The following is a 19,645-nucleotide window of genomic DNA, read 5'->3' on the forward strand; positions in this document are numbered from 1 at the left end:
ACTATATTCATTGGCATGACTAAACAAAAAATTCCTCACCCTAGATATATGTCTTTGGATAGCGTACGTCTGCTAGCTTTCTGTTTGCCTACAGTTATTAAACAAGACTGGAGAATGCCACCTGTTAAGAGTTATTGTACCGCATTTCACGCTACTAGTCACCATCATCAGCTTATTCCATAATTCCACTGCAAGATGGAGGCCTCTCCCCGCGATCTACATTTACTCATGCCTTGCGATAGCTGATTCCAACTTGCGCCTGCAAATTTACTAATTTCATCACTCCACCTAGAGCTGACCATTGGCTATAACGAAAAATCACTGCCCGAGCCCTTCGTACGAATGGTTAACCAGCGAAGCTAAAACGTGCGGCCCCGGTGTTTATACCTGGGTTACTCCAGAGGGTTCACTAAAAACGACGGCTTGGTAGGTGGCCGGATCCTCGGTACACCGTTTCTGCTTGCGCTCGGCCGCACGAGCCTGTTCTTGTGCCCGGGCTGCAGCATCGGCACGGCGTATATGAGCTCGTTCCCGGTTCTGCTCGCAGCGTTGCCGATCAAAAACTGTGCTCCTCAGGAGTACGTATGACGCGTTGCCTACCAATTTCCGGACGCGCTAGGCTGAGACGGAGAGCAACGACGTCAGTTCTGGCACAGCTCATCCAACACCGCCTAGATATCACGAGGCGTTTGCACTCCGTTCCATGACGTCATGTTACCTGGCCCGATTGATATAGAGTCTTATGCGAATGTTTACGATTAGGCAACAGTGATCTAGACGTCACCGCTTTCATCACGCCAGCCTTGTCAATGGAAATTTCTAGCCAGGTATAGTGACGTCATGAATCAGGAGTAAACAGGTGGTGTTGCCTAATCGCGCGCCTCTCTTTCTCTTTTTTTTTCGCGCATGCGCGTGAGGTTGCACTGGGGAAGCTTTCGGCGCGTAGGCAATCCAACAGACGACGGACGGACGAATCGGCTAGCCTTGTACAGCTTTGCTGTAAAACGCCATTGCTGTATTCGCCATTAGTGGTGAGAGACATTCTTCGCCTCTTTAAGCGACATTGCCGTAGACGTCGGGGTATCACGTTCCACACTCCGCATCACTGGCTGGCAGTAGGAGAGAGTTTAGAGAGGCGGGGCGTGGTTCCGCCAAAGCAGCTCAGAATGAAATAACATGACCCGTAGCTTCGCTCTCCGCAACATCACAATGGTGTTCTCGTCCAGGTAGCTCTTAGCACTATGTCTGCGAGCATCTCATCGCCGATGTTTCCTTCGGGCTCCAGCGCTTGAGCCAGGACGCAGGTGGTAGGCGGGCCTCGCCTTCTCGTTCGCGAAAAGCGGTTTGGCGGCCGTCAGCCTTTAGAAAAGCGGAGGAAGGGACGCACGGTGCAATCGAGGCTGCGGTATGCCACAAATACGCTGAGCGAGAACGTTGCATCGAGCAAAGCGAAGAACGCAACGCTTCTCGCAAACCCAGACGTTTGCTGAGGGGGAGGACGAACTACCGCAAGGTTGTGTGGATTATAAGACATAACAGAACACACGCAAAGCATACACAGGACGTTTAATAACAGTGACTAAATGAAAGCAATTCATGCAGTTCAAAACAATTTGAAACGTTGATTTAGAGCGCCTGAGTAGTAACTTATATTGCCTCGCACAACCCGATTCCCACATGACGTCAGATTCGCATTATTCTTTAAGGTAAATTTATAAGGCAAAATTTATTAGAATGCTTAAATAACGAAGACTTCTCCAATAAGGTATCCGGAAATCCATCATAATGTCTGGAAAGCAAGAAAGGACACAGCTAAAGACTATGTCAGGATAGTTGACAATAGCACAATGCTGTGGTGAGATTTTACAATATTGACACGTGTACTTATATTTAACGGGCGACCACGTTTCGCCGCCTAACAAATGTTATCGCACAGCGCAGGACGCGTCTGCATGTATCCGAAGTTTCTGGAAAGTTATCGATGCTTCTATCCGCTGTCTGTTGTCGCCGAACCTTGTGTTATGTGATTTCATCGCGTGACTCGAATGTTGTAGAACTTTGTGGAAGGCATGCGCGTTCCAACGATTAGTCTGGAACATTCGATGACTGCTGTATAAAAGCCGACGCACTTGACCCGCTGATCAGATTTTCGACGATCGCCGACCGTGTTCGCCGCTATCGTTGTGCTATAAGTGTAGCCTGTTTTTTGTGGGCACAGGTTCGCCCAGTAAAAGTTAGTTTTGTCTTTCACAGTATTTGCTACTGTGTTCTTCAACGTCACCGCCACGTGACATCTGGTGGATGTGCTTTTCGTTCATGTACCGGACACCCCCGACAAGCCGTGATCCAAGCCCGGACCGCAAAGAGAACACCAACGTAGTCCCGGAGCATCGAGCAAGCCGCCGACTTCAACAGCTGCCCCCGGAGCACGGACTTCTACCTGAGATGACCAAGAAGATTGTGGAGAAGGCAACCCCAATGGCAGCCCCAGCGTCCACCATCGTGCTGCAGCAGCCCAGGGAACCTCCGACGTTCTGCGGATCAACATTCGAGGACCCGGAAACCTGGCTCGAGACGTATCAGAGGGTCGCTACGTATAACAGTTGGGACAGCGACGAAAAGCTGCGGCATGTCTCTTTCGCACTGGAAGACGCCGCCAGGACCTGGTTCGAGAATCGAGAAGCTACCTTAACGACGTGGGACCTGTTCCGAAGCGGCTTCTTGCAAACGTTTACAAGCGTCGTGCGAAAAGAGCGAGCCCAAGCGCTACTAGAAACCAGAGTGCAGCTGCCAAACGAGACGATCGCGATCTTCACGGAGGAGATGGCCCGTCTTTTCCGGCACGCCGACCCGGAAATGTCAGAGGAGAAAAAAGTCCGCTTCCTGATGCGGGGCGTCAAGCAAGGACTTTTCGCAGGACTTCTTCGTAACCCACAGAAGACGGTAGCTGAGTTTTCTGCAGAGGCATCGACGATCGAGAAAACTCTGGAGATGCGCACCCGGCAATATAACCGCCAGGGGCTCACGCCGCAGTACGCCATCCAAGGACTGGATTCCGGCGACCTTCAGGAGACCATCAGGGCCATTGTGCGTGAAGAACTGCGCAAGGTCCTGCCTTCGTCGCAGCCCCAAGTGGCTTCGATCGCCGACATCGTGAAAGAAGAGATGCACCGATCGCTTGGAGTTCCCGAGCTGCAACTACAATTACCGCAGCCCCAGCCAGAAGCGATGACATACGCCGCCGTCGCATGCCGTCAAGGTCCCCCTCCGCGACTACGCCAGGGCCCTGCAACGACGCAATTCTGTCGTCCGCCGCCGCCGCCGCCGCCAGCACGCCCACCCGTCGCCCAGCGCACCTGCGCAAGGAAGACGGACATTTGGCGAGCCCCCGACCACCGCCCGCTCTGCTACCACTGCGGAGAAGCGGGTCACGTCTACCGACGATGTCCATACCGGGAGATGGGACTGCGAGGTTTCGCCGTGAACGCTCCGCGCCCGCAGCAAGGTGAGCGCCCCCGCGATATCGCAGACTACCTCGCCGCTACTCAGTGGAGCTCTCGACGACCGTCGCGTTCGCCATCACCAGGCCGCTACCTCTCGCCGCAGCGCCGACTATACACTGGCCCAGCCCGAGGCCGGTCAGCGAGCCCATATCCGGAAAACTAAAAACAGCAACCAATGGAGGTGCGGTTGCTGTTCGTCGAACTAACGAAGATCCTCCGCCGCCGATGAAGACGACAAAGAAAACATCTCGACGACCTAATGACGACACGCCGTCGTCCCGACGAAGTCAGGAAGCCAAGACTACACCGACGAAAAGCGGCTTGACGACGCGACGTTCCAGCTTCAGTTCAACACGACGCAGCCGTGATCCGACGCCAAGACCCAACTGCGACGCCAGACAAAGAACCACCGACCTCGACGTACTTCTCGACGGCCACGCGGTCACTGCCTTAGTCAACACAGGGGCCGATTACTCCGTAATGAGTGGACGCATCGCCGCCCAGTTGAATAAGGTTAAGACAGCATGGGAGGGCCCCCAAATTCGGACCGCTGGAGGACACCTCATTACGCCGACTGGAATCTGCACGGCAAAAATAACCGTTCATGAGTGGACTTACCCACTTACCCTGCCACCTTCGTTATCCTCCAACAGTGTTCACGAGACTTCATTCTCGGCATGGACTTCCTGAACTATCACGGCGCAATCATAGACGTGAAGTCAAAATCAATAACGCTGTAGGAAGATCAAGCGATACCGCCGGAGAGCTTTCGCAGTAACCACACCTTGAGTGTTCTCGAAGATCAAGTGAGCATCCCGCCTCGCTCGAGTATTGTTATTTCGGTCGGCACCGAAACACCCGCTGACGTAGAAGGCGTCATCGAAGGCGACCAAGGTCTACTGCTAGACTGTGAAATTTGCGTCGCAAGAGGGATCGCTCGACTGCATGGAGGGAAAACTGAAGTGTTGCTGACAAACTTCAGCGAAGAGTTCAAGCACATCAACAAGGGCACGACGATCGTGTACATCGAGGAAATTCTGGAAACCAGTAATGCGTTTGTCCTCTCGGATTCCGCCGCATCTACCCGGAAGACGATGGTTCCCGAACCAGACTACGACATTAATCCAAGTCTCCCCGTGATTAAGCAACAGCAGCTCAGAAGTCTGCTCCGACGATACAAAGGCTGCTTTTCGACGTCATCGAGGATTCGACAAACACCAGTCGCCAAGCATCGCATAATCACCGAGGAGTGCGCTCGACCACTCCGCCAGAGCCGTTACCGAGTTTCGCCGCGAGAACGTGCAGCTATAAGAGAACAAGTCGACGAAATGCTGCGCAACGACATCATCCAGCCGTCGAAAAGCCCGTGGGCATCCCCTGTTGTCCTGGTAAAGAAAAAGGACGGAACCCTACGCTTCTGGGTCGATTACCGTCGTCTGAACAAGATCACGAAGAAGGACGTATACCCCCTCCCACGAATAGACGCCGCATTGGACCGGCTCTGCAACGCTAAATACTTCTCGTCGATGGACCTTAAGTCTGGCTATTGGCAAATAGAAGTCGACGAAAGAGATCGCGAAAAGACGGCCTCTACGAGTTCAAGGTTATGCCATTCGGACTGTGCTCGGCGCGTTCAACGTTCCAGCGCGTCATGGACACGATGTTAGCAGGATTGAAGTGGCAGACCTGTCTCGTTTATTTGGATGACGTCGTCGTCTTCGCTGAAAATTTCGACGATCACCTCAGGCAGCTTGCGACAGAACTAGAGGCCATCAAGTCGTCAGGGCTTACTCTGAAGCCGGAAAAATGCCCCTTCGCTTGCGATAAGCTTCTGTTCCTAGGCCACGTAATCAGCACTTATGGTGTCCATCCAGACCCGCAAAAGACAGCTGCCATCGCACAGTTGCCGCAACCCATCAACAAGAAGGCAGTGCGTAGATTCCTTGGCATGTGTGCTTACTACAGCCGCTTTGTCAAGAACTTTTCACGCATCGCCGAGCCTTAGACACGTCTAACTAAATGTGATGTTGACTTCAAGTGGGAAACGCCGCAGGCCGACGCATTTGAAGAACTCAAACGACGCATGCATTCGCCGCGGTACTTGCGCACTTCGACGAGTACGCCGATACAGAAATCCATACTGACGCCAGTAGCCTAGGCCTCGGTGCCGTTCTAGTCCAGAGAAGAAACGGAGTCGAACAGGAGATAGTTTACGCTAGCCGGTCGCTGTCAAAGGCGGAAGGCAACTATTCTACGATCGAAAAGGAATGCCTCGCCATCGTTTGAGCTACAGCTAAATTTCGCCCTTATCTTTATGGCAGGCCATTCAAAGTCGCCAGTGACCATCACGCGTTGTGTTGGCTAGCGAATATAAAGGATCCTTCAGGACGACTGGCGCGGTGGAGCCTCAGACTACAAGAATACGACATCACTGTAACCTACAAGTCCCGACGAAAACACTCCCATGCCGATTGCCTATCACGCGCACCCATTGACCCGCCGCCGCAAGATGACGAGAATGACGACGCCTTCCTTGGAATTATAAGCGCGGAAGACTTCGCTGAACAGCAAAGGGCAGACCCGGAGCTAAAAGCCCTCGTCGAATATTTGGAAGGGCACACCGACGTTGTCCCCAGGCCATTTAAGCGCGGATTATCTTCCTTCAAGCTTCAATACAATCTGCTCGTGAAGAAGTTCTCACCAGTCCGCGCCAATTACCTTCTTGTTGTCCCGTCAGGACTTCGTCCAGAAGTATTGCATGCCCCACATGACAATCCGACCGCTGGACACCTCAGCTTTTCCCGGACACTATCGAGGATCTAGAAAAATATTATTGGCTGCGCCTGACCACCGACGTCACCCGTTATGTCAGAACATGCCGAGACTGTCAGCGACGCAAGACACCGCCGACAAGGCCAGCCGGATTACTACAGCCAATGGAGCCTCCTTGCCAAACCATTCCAGCAGATCAGGATGGACTTGCTGGGACCCTTTCCGACGCCAATAACCGGAAATAAGTGGATCGTCGTGGCGACGGACTACCTCACCCGCTTCGCTAAAACAAAAGCACTGCCGACAGGTAGCGTAGCCGAAGTGGCGAAATTCTTTGTCGAAAACATCCTGCTGCGACATGGCGCCCCAGAAGTCCTCATCACCGACAGAGGAACGGCCTTTACAGCGGAGCTCACCCAAGCCATTCTGAAATACAGTCAGACAAGGCACAGGAGGACAACGGCCTACCACACGCAGACGAATGGTCTTAAGGAGCGGCTGAATAAGACCCTCCCCGACATGCTAGCGATGTACGTCGACGTCGAACACAAGACCTGGGAAGCCGTCCTGCCGTACGTAACATTCGCGTACAACACGGCGGTGCAAGAAACAGCACAGATCACGCCGTTCAAGCTGGTCTACGGCAGGAAACCAACGACGACGCTCGACACCATGCTGCCGCACGTCACTGACGAGGAGAACCTTGACGTCGCTACCTACCTCCAGCGCGCCGAAGAAGCCCGACAGTTAACCCGGCTGCGGATCAAGAACCAGCAGAGGACCGACAGCCGACACTACAACCTCCGACGACGCTTCGTCGAGTACCAGCCCGGCGACCGTTTTTGGGTGTGGACCCCGATACGCCGACGAGGACTCAGTGAAAAACTACTGCGACGATATTTCGGACCTTACAAGGTCATCCGACGTATTGGCGCACAAGACTATGAGGTCGTGCTAGACGGCATTTCGCATTCACAGCGACGCCGCGCACGATCTGAAGTGGTCTACGTGGTGCGTCTTGAACCCTTTTACGGACGCTGACGAACTTCCTTATTTTGTAGTTTTTTTGCTAGGAGTGCTTTTCTTTTATTACTTTCGTTTGTTTGCAGCATCGGGTCGATGCTTTTTAAGAGGGGGGTATTGACACGTGTACTTATATTTAACGGGCGACCACGTTTCGCCGCCTAAGAAATGTTATCGCACAGAGCGGGACGCGTCTGCACATATCCGAAGTTGCTGGAAAGTTATCGATTCGCTGTCTGTTGTCGCCGAACCCTGTGTTATCTGATTTCATCGCGTGACTCGAATGTTGTAGAACTTTGTGGAAGGCATGCGGGTCCCAACGGTTAGTCTGGAACATTCGATGACTGCTGTATAAAAGCGGACGCGCTTGACCCGCTGATCAGGTTTACGACGATCGCCGACCGTGCTCGCCGCTATCGTTGTGCTATAAGTGTAGCCTGTTTTTGCGGGCACAGGTTCGCCCAATAAAAGCTAGTTTTTGCCTTTCACAGTATTGCTACTGTGTTCTTCAACGTCGCCACCACGTGACAATATATTGATGCTTCGACATAAACTGAAATCGCTACTTTTCCTTTTATGATTTGCGGTGATCGTCAGCGCCATCTACAACTTCTTTTTAACACTTGAGAAGACCCGGCCAAGAATTACGGCACTAATTTTATTCAACAATAATTTCTTGGTATTGCCGTTCGGAGATACAGCGCGACAGATTCATTATCTCCTCCATCAAGTACCTCGCCAAATGATCCTCACCCAGCACGCTCAGCGTTACGGTGAACGGCTCCGAGGCAATGCTGTTGTTCGCCACGCACAGGTAGCGACCGGAATCGGAGATACTGGCATGGCGGATGAGGAGGGTGTCTGAGTGGACCGCTACACGGCCACTGCTGTGAAGGGGCTCCCGGCTGTCGTTTGTGCCACCGGAGAATTTGTACCACCTGCAGGAAAAGACACCTGTCATGGATTCTTCTAGAGAACACACTATCCTATTGATGAAAAAGGAGACCAACTTTAACCTCGAATTATCATTGGTAACAACGAAACAAAGAAATAGAGAATGAAAGAGAGCACAGAGTAATTTAAGCGGGCAAATAATTCAAATCTGTGAATGATAGGGTAGAGGAAAATGAGAGTGGCGGAAACTATAACTTGTCTCAAGTGAGGGCACCATCCACATCTTTCGCCTTACCGTGCAGCGCATTTTGAATGGGAATGGGAAATCTTTGCTGCATACCAGGCTCAGTGAATTGAATTACTATCGCACTTCGAAATACTGTCACGCGGTACTGAAGGTGAAGAACACACTAGTAAAACGGTGAATGGCGAAACTAACTCTTTATTGGGCGAACCTGTGCCCAGAAGTACAAGTTACACTCAAAACGCAATTATAGCGGCGAACACAGTCGGCGAACGTCGAAATCCGATCTGCAGGTCAAGCGTGTCGGCTTTTATACATCAGTCATCGAAGATGCCAGAGCAATCACTGGTTCTGACTTGTCTTTCAGAAAGCTCTACATAGTTCGCGTCGCAAATGCATTCAGATTACACAAGCTTCAGTGATGACAGACAGCATATAGAACTATCGATAACATTCGAGAAACTCTTGATACATACGGGGGCGTCTGGCGCAGAGCGATAACATTTGTTAGACGGGGAAAGACGTCACCCCGGAAAAGATAAATAAGTACACGTGTCAATGTCCCCCTCTCAATAAGTATCGTCCCGATGCTACAAACATAGGAGGAGGGCGAAAAACACCAGGACACTTATTAAACAAAACAACAAAGAAACAAAGCCCGAAGTAATACAGTCCGAAAAAAAGGAAGTCGAACGTTCTGCTATGGAAAGTGCCAAAATTCCTTAGCGCTGGTAAAACAGCTTAAGTCGCAGTACATTAACTATGTAAGGTCGTCAGTAGGGCCGCTGTGACAGCGAAATGCCGCCTGGGACGACCTCATAGTAAAGTGCGCCAATGAGTCGGATGATCTTGTAGGGTCCGAAATAGCGGCGTGAAAGCTTCTCACTGAGCACTCGCCGCCGGATTGGGGCCCAAACCCGAATACGGTCGCCAGACTCGTATTCAACGTATCGTCGTCGGAGATTGTAGTGCCGGCTGTCTGTCCTCTGCTGATTCTTGATGCGCACATGGGCGAGCTGTCTGGCTTCTTAAGCATGCTGGGGATAGGCGGCGACAATGAGATCCCCTTCATCGGTGACGTGCGGCAGAATGGCGTCAAGAGTTATTGTTGCTTTCCTTTCGTGAACCAGCTTGAACGGCGTCATTTGCGCTGTTTAGGTTACGAAGGTTACGTACGGCAGGTCCGCATCCCGCGTCTTGTGCTCTACGCCGACGTAGATTGCTAGCACGTTGGCTAGGGTCTTGCTAAGGCGCTCCGCTCCGTAAGACCATTCGTCTGTGGGTGGTAGGCAGTTGTCCTCCTGTGGCTTGTCTGGCTGTATTACAGAATGCATTGGGTGAGCTCTGCTGTAAAGGCCGTTCCTCTGTCGGTGATGAGAACTCCTGGGGTGTCATATCGCAGAAGGATGTTCTCGACGAAGAATTTTGCCACTTCGGCTGCGCTACCTTTCGGCAGAGCTTTTGTTTCAGCAAAATGCGTGAGGTAGTCCGTCGCCACGACGATCCACTTATTTCGGAACGTTGACGTCCAAAATGCTTCCAACAAATCCATCCCGATCTCCTGGAATGGCCGGCAAGGAGGCTCAATTGGCTTTAGTAATCCTGGTGGCCCTGTAGGCGGTGTCTTGCGTCGCCGAAAGTCTCGGCATGTCTTGACGTAACGGGTGACGTCGCCGGACATGCGCGGCCACTAATACCTTTCCATGTATACTCGATAGCGTCCGGGAGCATCCGCGGTGTCCACAGGTCGGATCGTCATGTAGAGCGTGATGTATTTCTAGACGCATTGCTGAGGAAACAAAAAGGAAGTAGTTGTCGCGGCCTGGCGATAACGTCTTTACGAGCAGGTTAATTTAAAGCGAGAACGAAGACAATCCTTGCTGATGTGCCCTAGGGGCAACGTCGATGTTATCTTCAAAATACTTGACGGGATTTTTTAGCTCCGGGTCTCCTCGTCTCTGTTCGGCCAAGTCTTCCGCGCTTATTATTCCAAGGAAGGCGTCGTCATCCTCGTCGTCTTGCGCTGGCAGGTCAATGGGGATGCATGATAGTCATTCGGCATCAGAGTGTTTTTAAGTGTAAAGTTGGGCCAGTAGCTACACGTTCTTAATAGTAACAGTGTGAGAAAAATGACGACGGAGTGAAAGGACACAGGACGAGCGCTGACCCACAATTGTGTGATGTGTGCTTTAGTAAACTCAGTTGTGAGTCAGCGCTCGTCCTGTGTCCTTTCACTCCATCGTCATTTTGATTGCAGTGTTGCCATATTGAACAAAGTGTTTTCGTCCGGACTTGTAGATTACAGTGATGTCATATTCTTTCAATCCTACGTTCCACCACGCCAGCCATCCTGAAGGGTCCTTTAAGTTCTCTAGCCAACACAACACGTTGTGGTCACTGACGACTTTGAACGGTTTGCCATATAGGTGAGGGTGCAATTTCGCTGTAGCCCAAATGATGGAGAGGCATTCCTTTTCTGTTGTAGAATAATTGCCTTCAGTTTTGAACAGTGACTGGCTAGCGTAAGCTATCACCCGTTCAAGGTCGTCTTTCCTCTGGGTTAGCACGGCACCGAGGCTTAAGGTACTGGCGTCAGTGTGGAGTTCTGTAGCGGCGTCCTCGTCGAAGTGCGCAAGTACCGGTGGCGACAGCTTGCGTCATTTGATTTCTTGAAATGCGTCGTCCTGTGGCATTTCCCACTTGAACTTGACATCACATTTATTTAGATGTGTAAGTGGCTCAGCGATATGTGAAAAGTCCTTGACAAAGCGCCTGTAGCAGGCACACATGCCAAGGAATCTACGCACTGCTTTCTTGTCGATGGTCTGCTAGGACTTTGCGATGACAGCGGTCTTCTGCTGGTTGGGGCGAACGCCATATTAGCTGATGACGTGGCCCCGGAACAGAAGCTCATCGTGAGCGAAGCAGAACTTTTCAGGCTTTAGAGTGAGCACTGTTCAAATGATGGCCTCTAGTACTGTCGCAAGCCGCCTAAGGTGATCGTCAAACTTTCTGGCGAAGACGACGACGTCATCCAAGTAAACAAAATAAGTCTGCCACTTCAATCTTGCTAGTGCCGCGTCCATCACGCGCTGGAACGTTGCAGACGCCGAGCACAATCTGAATGTCATGGCATTGTACTCATAGAGGCGGTCTGGCGTGGTGAAGGCGATTCGCGAACTCACTTGTAGACTTCTATTCGCCAGTAGCCAGACTTGAGATCATTCGACGAGGGGTATTTCGCGTTGCAGAGCCGATCCAATGGGTAGTCTATCTGTGGGAGGAGGTTTACGTTCTCTTCGTGATTTTCTTCAGTCGGCGATTATCGTTCTTCGCCTGTCCCGTTCTTTTCTTCACCAAGACTACAGAATATGCTCACGGGCTTTTCGACTGCTGGATGGTGTTGTCGCGCCGACTTTCATCGACTTGTCTGATAGCTTCACGTTCTCGCGTCGAAACTCGGTAAGGGCTCTGGCGGAGTGCTCCAGCGCACTCTTCAGTTATTATGGGATGCTTTGCAACTGGTATTTGACGAATTCTCGATGACGTCGAAAAGCAGCCTTTCTATCATCGGAGCAGAATTCTGAGCTGTTGCTGCTTATTCTTGGGAAGTCTTGGATTTATGTCGAAGTGTGCTTCGGAAACTATAATCGTCCAGGTAGATGCGGCAGGATCCGAGAGGACAAAGACATTGCTGGTTTATACAATTTCCTCGATGTGTGCGATCGTCGTGGCCTTGTTGATGTGCTTGAATTCGTTGCTGAAGTTTGTCAGTATCACTCTCGCTTGTCCTCCGTGCAGCCGAGTGATCCCTTTTGCGACGCCAATTTTACAGTCGAGCTGTAGACGTTGGTCGCCGGCGATGACGCATTCTGCGTCTGCGTGTGTTTCGGTGCTGACGGAAATGACAATAATAAAGCCAGTTGGAATGCCGACTTGATCTTCAAGCACAATCAAGGAATGGTGACTAGGAGCACTATCTGACGGCATCGCTTGACCTTCGGATACTGTTATCGACTTCGACTTCAAGTCAGTGATTGCACGGTGTTGGTTCAGGAAGTACATGCCGCGATTTGTCTCCCGAGCGCTTTTGAAGGACAACGAACGTCGCAGAGTAGTCCCGGTCATGAACTGTAATTGTTGCCGTGCAGATGATACCAGTCGGCGTTATGTGTCTTCCAGCTGTCCGAATTTGAGGGCCGTCACATGCAGTCTTGACTTTCTTGAACTCGGCAGCGAATAATCCACTGATAACGGAGTAGCCGCCTCCATAGTCTACAAGCGCGGTGACTTCGTGGCCGTCGAGAAGCACGTCGAGCTCGGCGGTACGTTGTCATGCGTTGCAGTCGGGTCTTGGAGTCGGATCACGGCTGCGTCGTGTTGACGTGTTTCTGGAACGTCGCGTAGTCAGCTCTTTTTTTCTCGGCGTATTCTTGGCGTCCAGGCTTCGTCGGGGTGGCGGTGTCTCGTGGATATGTCATCGAAATAGCCATGTCGGCATCTTAGTCGGCGGCGGAGGATCTTGGTCAGTCAGACGTACAGCAACCGCGCCTCCACCGGTTCCTGCTTTTAGTTTTCTGGATATGGGCTGGCGGACCGGTCCCGGTCTGGGCCTGTGTATGGTCGGCGATGCGGAGACATCCTGGTGACGGCGAACGGGATGGTCGTTGAGGGCTCCGCTTAGTGGCGGCGAGGTAGTCCACGATATCACTTAACCGTTCCCCTTGCTGTGGGCGCAGTGCGTTCACGGCGAAGCCTCGCTGTCCCGAGTCGCGGTATGGGCTCCAGCGGTACACATTTCCGGCTTCCTCGCATTGATAGCAGATTGGGCGGTGTTCGGGGGCGCGACAAATGTACGTCTTCCTCGGGTAGCTGCTCTGGACGACGTCCAGGCGTGCTGGTGGCGGCGGCGGTGGCGCGTTCGCTGAAGGGTCCCTTGACGGCGGGCGACGGCGACATAGGTCATCGCTTCCGGCTGGGCTTGCGGTGATGCTCAAACTTCTGATTCTTCTAGTGACCACTGAAGCTCGTCTTTAATTATGTCAGTGATTGGGACCACCTGCAGCAGTTCGTCCCAAACGAATGCCACTTTGAGTCGAAAATGCTTTTTTTCAGAATTCTCTTCTGCATCCCTAAGATTGGCTACTACCTGTTTTCAACATGTCAAATTGCTCTAGCAAGAATTTTGAGCCTATAATTTAGTTCGTGGTTCCATACAAATAGAAGACATTTATGTAAAGTTTGGCGAGTCCATCAAATAGAACCATCTCGCTGCGAGCGGACGAGTAGCTACAAATGCGTAACGGCGTGCTGTCTAAACAACGAACGCGAAGTACAAACACAAGCAGTAATCCGTACTAACGTTTATTGCGAAGCGACCGACCATTATGTACATAGCCATCACTAAAAACTGAAGAAAATAAAGGGAATGAAAAGAAAAGAAAGCTACAAAGACACACAATGCACTAAAGCGATATGCGTAGTAACAATGGTGAATAAGAAAGAACGATTCAGAAACCACAGGCCAACAGACTGATGCGCTACAGACATAGCTGATGCGCAACGACATGGACCTGAACTTTCACGAATGGACGTAGCGCATCACTGTACCATCCGCTCATGAAGGACAGTAACAATGAAGCATCATGCTATCTCCGCTGGCTATAGGGAAGCGAAAAGTGTTATGTTAACCACCGCGACCTTTTCGTCGACTGTATGACACTATGTAATGCCACTCTCTTGTGACTGTGTTCACATCGCGGTTGCCAAGACTTGCGGAAGTGAACATAAACCAGCGGCGCGGAATGAACGAGGACGACGCGAGTTCACCGTGGCCCCATTTCAGCGCCAGTCCTGCGCACCATAGACTCGTCCTCGTATATTCCGCGCTACTGCGTTGTCCTTCTCTGCTATAAACCAGCTCGACCAAGAAAGTCGTTTATTAAGTGAACATCTGGTAAAAAAAAACGCAAACAAAACACGTCCAACACGATATGGAAATTCAGCCGTCAAACTGCTAGATTTCCACTACAGTCAGTAGTCTGTCTTGTATTATCCGTACACTTTTGGTTCTACCCCGCGACCTCGAGCAGGGAACTGGTCGGATTGTAGAGGCGGCTCTTACCCCCTCAACTGTTGTAACACAAAAGTGGTCAGAGGAAAATAAATGGCGTTTTTTTTTATTGGCCATATGAGCCTTATAACTGCCCACATTGCTGTTTTATTTTTTCTAAACTTGCGGTGTTGCCTATACCTTGTCTCACTGACATACGTTTTACTATGTTTGCGCGTCCTGTGCTCTGTCTGTCTTCATTTTCAATCTTTTTATGAGGACAGGCAGTGTATTTAATGTTTTCTTGTACCGAAATAAATGCTAGCAAAAATGAAGGCTCACTTGGTTCCTGAATTCCACCTCCATTTTTTCTCCTTTGCAGTGCTTGACTATTGTTTTGCAGCATTAAAAATGCTAGGAAGATTCTTACACTTGTCAATAATCATAATTTCCTTTAAAAGATCTAAAGAACGTTGGCACATGGTGAAATAAGTGCGGTCATCGATGAGCGGAGAGCCTGAGATAACCAGTCTTATACAAAATAATTGAATGGGAAGTTATTACATGTAAATGTCTATAATAAAAAGTTACAGGCGGTCATTCACGTTTTCACAGCAATTTCCTTACTGATTCCCACAGAAATGACCGCATACAATACCGCAGGTAAATATGGCCACTGAAAAAGTTAAGAAAATTACTGCAATGTCTCAAAAATATCATGCACATAAAAAGTTTAACCACACTGACCTGTATTCTGGAACACTGTAGCCATGTGCGACACAAACCAGTTCTGCAGCGCTGCCTTCTTCGACAGACACAGATGATCGGGTAAATATATGTCGCGGTTGAAAAGGCCCCGTCGACGCTGCAAACGGCGTGAGAAAAAAGTTGCAATTACTTGTCATTGTTCACTTTCTCCAAGTAGGAAGTGTAAAGATAAAATACAATACAGTCAGCCTAATGTACTCGTGCTTAGCAAAGACAAGCATACAAGGAAAAACATTTGCTTGTGTTAATATATTCTTTATTCGATAGTAATATATTACATTCACTATATAGGCAGCGTGCTGCGACTCTGTGGTACAGGATGCCTACGGCGCCTACTGAGCTTCGAAAGCAGACAATATTTGCTGACATGGATAGCATAATTAGCGCCAGCGAACAAGGACAGAAGGGAGACGACACCACAATGCGCTAATTTCAAACAACTTTATTTTCAGGAAACAATCACCTATTTAACCTATGCACAGCGGCGCCACCTCATCCAAATTTGTATCACTGTTCCGCCAGATAGCCTGAGCCTCAATAATCTCTCCTACAACTTTATATTTGTGCTTCGCAAGAACCAGGCAAGAGCCATACACAGGCACACAGCCACATTCCTGACAATGAGTTGTCATTATGCGCCGGTTGCTCACTTTGAAATCCGCAGCTGTATTAATTGTTTAAGTATCAAATTTCCTACCACTGCACCTTTAGAGACGATGTGTGAAGCTATACTATATCCTGAAACTATGTTAATCTTGAAATCTGAAATTTGATATTTAGTCCCTTTCTCAGACAATACAGACACGAAACAAAACTAAAAAATAAAAGTCTCCTGACTGAATGTTGGTCTCGTACGGCGAGACAGCAATAGCGGCTCTCGAGGCATACAATAATAACAAAAATACCATGCAAATATCAGTCATATGCATCAGTCACAAGAAGACATGACAGATATGGTATATGTACTTATATGGACTCCCAACCACAGTAAGTGAAATACCTGGAAATGCACAACCCTTTGTCTGAAATACCCTAATGAAAAAAATAAAAAGACCAAGAAGCAGAAAAATAAAGCGATAGAATAACAGCATAAAAGCTGAAAGAGGTAATAAGCATACAAATTAGGAGAGCCTTCCTGACCTACACATACTTCAGCACGCAGTTCATTGCGCACATTCGGAAAAAGCAAATTGAAGCACGAGCATTATGAAAAATCGTTCCAGCGCACAATTAAACACGGACGACAAGAGACAGACAACACGAACGCCGGACTTCAACTGAATTTGATTCATGGAAAACAGGGCTTTATGTACACAGGGGGAGGGAAGAGGGGCTGCTACGCGCAGGACCACCCAAATATATTTGCTTGGTCTAGGCAACAGTCATCAGAAGTGTCAAACAAAAATAAGAAAGGACTAAAAGCAAAAAAGTGAGAAAAAGGTGAAAAAACCTTTCCCTCTCTTTTTTACATCATTCAGTACAATCTTGCTCATCTCCCGCCCTACCTAGCTGATTCGACACAGCCGTTTGCCCTGAGATAAGTTCTTTTTTCCCGAGTACAACAGAAGGAGCACTGACACAGTAATCGTTTTCATTGGAGGTACAAAATTCTTCAAAAATTTCCCGGTTTTTCTGATTGCTATATTTTCGCAACACACGTGTTCGTTCGAAAAACGCCTGGCATGCTGGCTTGTGCGAGCAACGGCGAATGTGGTCCGCTAAATGAGCAGCGCCACTTAGTGAAGTCGCATTCCTGCGATGCTCTAGCAAGCGTTAATTCAGACAGCGCCCGGTTTGGCCAATAATAGCATTTCCCGCAGGCGAGGGGAATACTATACACAACACCGACGTCACATTCAACGAGGGCTTTGGTGTGCTTTGTTTTGCAGGCTGGCTTCTTCTGGGATTCATTTACTAGGCGACACATTCGCCCCAGCTTGCCCGGTGCTGAAAACACAACACGCACCCCGCACCTGTCGCCAACCTTCTTGCGGCGGTTAGAAACCTGGTGCCGATAGGGCACTACGACAGGGCGCTTCAGCGGGCGTGCGCCTTTTTTCAGCCTGCGCCTCCCACCAACCTTTACCTCTCGAAGCTGGCTCTCTACCACCGAGGCCACGATTTCTCCGGGGAACCCAGCCTTCTCCAGACGCCTTAGCTGTGCGTCGACGCTGTCACGAACTTGATGGTCGCATGACTTCTCTAGAGCAGAGCGGGTGCAGTTTTTTGCTATAGCTCTTTTTACGAGCTTGGAGTGGGCCGATTGATAATTCAGAATTTGTTTTTCGTCGTGGCTTGTACTACCAGCACACGCGCGCTCCATGAAAAATAAGAAAAAAGTCGAGGTACTGGATGCGACCATCTTGCGGCAGTTCGTGCGTAAACTTCATTCCAAAGGCGTTACTAGCAGAAATATCGAGAATGTTGCTTATACTATTGCCTTTATCCTGAGCATCAGTCGTATTCATTAGCACGAAATAATCGTCGACATATCTAAAAACTTTCTGCACGCCTGCGTTGTAAAGGGACGCTTGAATGCGCTTGTCAATACTTGCAAAGAAAATATCGCTTAAAAGTGGTGCAAGGCAAGAGCCGATGCACACTCCTTCTTTTTGGATAAAACAGCTGTCATTAAAGGTGAGAATGGTGGATGAGAGATAAAAGGATATTAGCTCTAAAAAATGTGCCGCCTAGTAAGAATGTGTCGCCTAGTAAACGAATCCCAGAAGAAGCCAGCCTGCAAAATAAAGCACACCAAAGCCCTCATTGAATGTGACGTCGGTGTTGTATATAGTATTCCCCTCGCCTGTGGGAAATGCTATATTGGCCAAACCGGGCGCTGTCTGAATGAACGCTTGCTAGAGCATCGCAGGAATGATACTTCACTAAGTGGCGCTGGTCATTTAGCGGACCACATTCGCCGTTGCTCGCACAAGCCAGCATGCCAGGCGTTTTTCACCTGCATGTGTTGCGCAAATATAGCAATCAGAAAAACCGGGAACTTTTTGAAGCATTTTGTACCTCCAATGAAAATTATTACTGTGTCAGTGCTCCTTCTGTTGTACTCGGGAAAAAATAACTGATTATCTCAGAGCAAACGGGTGTGTCGAATCAGCTAGGTAGGGCGGGAGATGAGCAAGATTGTACTGAGTGATGTAAAAAAGAGAGGGAAAGGTTCTTTCACCTTTTTTTTTCACATTTTGCTTTTATTTCTTCCTTATTTTGGTTTGACACTTCTGATGACTGTTGCCTAGACCAAGGAAATATTTTTTGTGTGGTCCTGCGCACTAGTAGCCCCTCCTCCCTTCCCCTGTGTACATAAAGCCGTGTTTTTCATGAATAAAATTCAGTTGATGTCCGGCGTTCGTGTGGTCTTTCTCTTCTCGTCCGAATTCAATTGTACGCTGGAACGATGTTTCCTAATTCTAATCACAACCAACTAGCCCAGCTGTCCATACTTATTGAAGCACGACGCAGCTGATTCGTCTGAGCAATCAAAACTCGGAATGATCTGTAAAATGTTCCGTGGTTGTTCACTTCTCTACCGCCACGTTAGCAGCGCTCTTATACGTCCCCTTAGCGAGGCCTTTCTCGCTCGACCTCCTTCACGGGTAGCCACTCGGTACACACTGAACGGTACCAATGTGACATACTGTGGACAGTTTGGACTTACGGTTGACAATGACGCGTCCGGCAGTGTCGCTGACTTTGACGCTGCCGGTGAGCTTGTGCCGGGTCTGGCAGCGATACGAGACGCCGTCGTCGGCCGAGCTGACGTTGCGCACCAGCAGCTCGCCCGACGGGGAGAGGACTTTGTACCGGTGGGGGAGGCCGCCTGCAGCTGCGCGACGACCGCATTGGTTCTTTGTACACAAACTGGCAATATCGAATACCGCGACAAGGACGCATGGAGAGGATGCACACCGCACTGACTACCACCAAGCTATTTGCTTGCTAAAAAAAAAAACACATGTCGCATCATACATACATTAAAAAAAGAAGAACGAAACATTGAGACTAATATATTATTAAGCCGTGTCATCCACGCCCCTAATGTCCAGAACAATAGCTGTATGCTAGACAGTGTAGAATAGAGCTGATGCTAACACATAATTTCTCAATCGACCGATCTCACTTGGCTTGAGGATTTCACTCCACACACACACACACACACACACACACACACACACACACACACACACACACACACACACATATATATATATATATATACATATATATATATATATATATATATATATATATATATATATATATGTATATGTGTGTGTGTTTGTGTGTGATATATGATATGGATATATATCCATATCATAAAAAGCCAACAAACACTGACACCAAGGACAACACAGGGGAAATTGCTTGTCCTTA

At 49.5% G+C, this 19,645-nt stretch overlaps 1 protein-coding gene across 1 annotated transcript in view; it reads right to left on the reverse strand.

Annotated features, from left to right (window-relative positions):
- Positions 1-19,645, reverse strand: part of LOC142583408 (cell adhesion molecule Dscam1-like) — a 680,687-nt gene that overhangs the window by 639,080 nt on the left and 21,962 nt on the right. The window contains exons 2-4 of the mRNA XM_075693861.1: positions 18,930-19,097; positions 15,236-15,353; positions 8,052-8,236 (exon numbers count right to left, since the gene is read on the reverse strand). Of these exons, the coding sequence (XP_075549976.1) occupies positions 8,052-8,236; positions 15,236-15,353; positions 18,930-19,097 (471 nt within the window). The remainder of the gene's footprint in view (positions 1-8,051; positions 8,237-15,235; positions 15,354-18,929; positions 19,098-19,645) is intronic.

Source organism: Dermacentor variabilis, chromosome 5 (assembly GCF_050947875.1).
Source record: "Dermacentor variabilis isolate Ectoservices chromosome 5, ASM5094787v1, whole genome shotgun sequence".
NCBI classification, from domain to species: Eukaryota; Metazoa; Arthropoda; class Arachnida; order Ixodida; family Ixodidae; genus Dermacentor; species Dermacentor variabilis.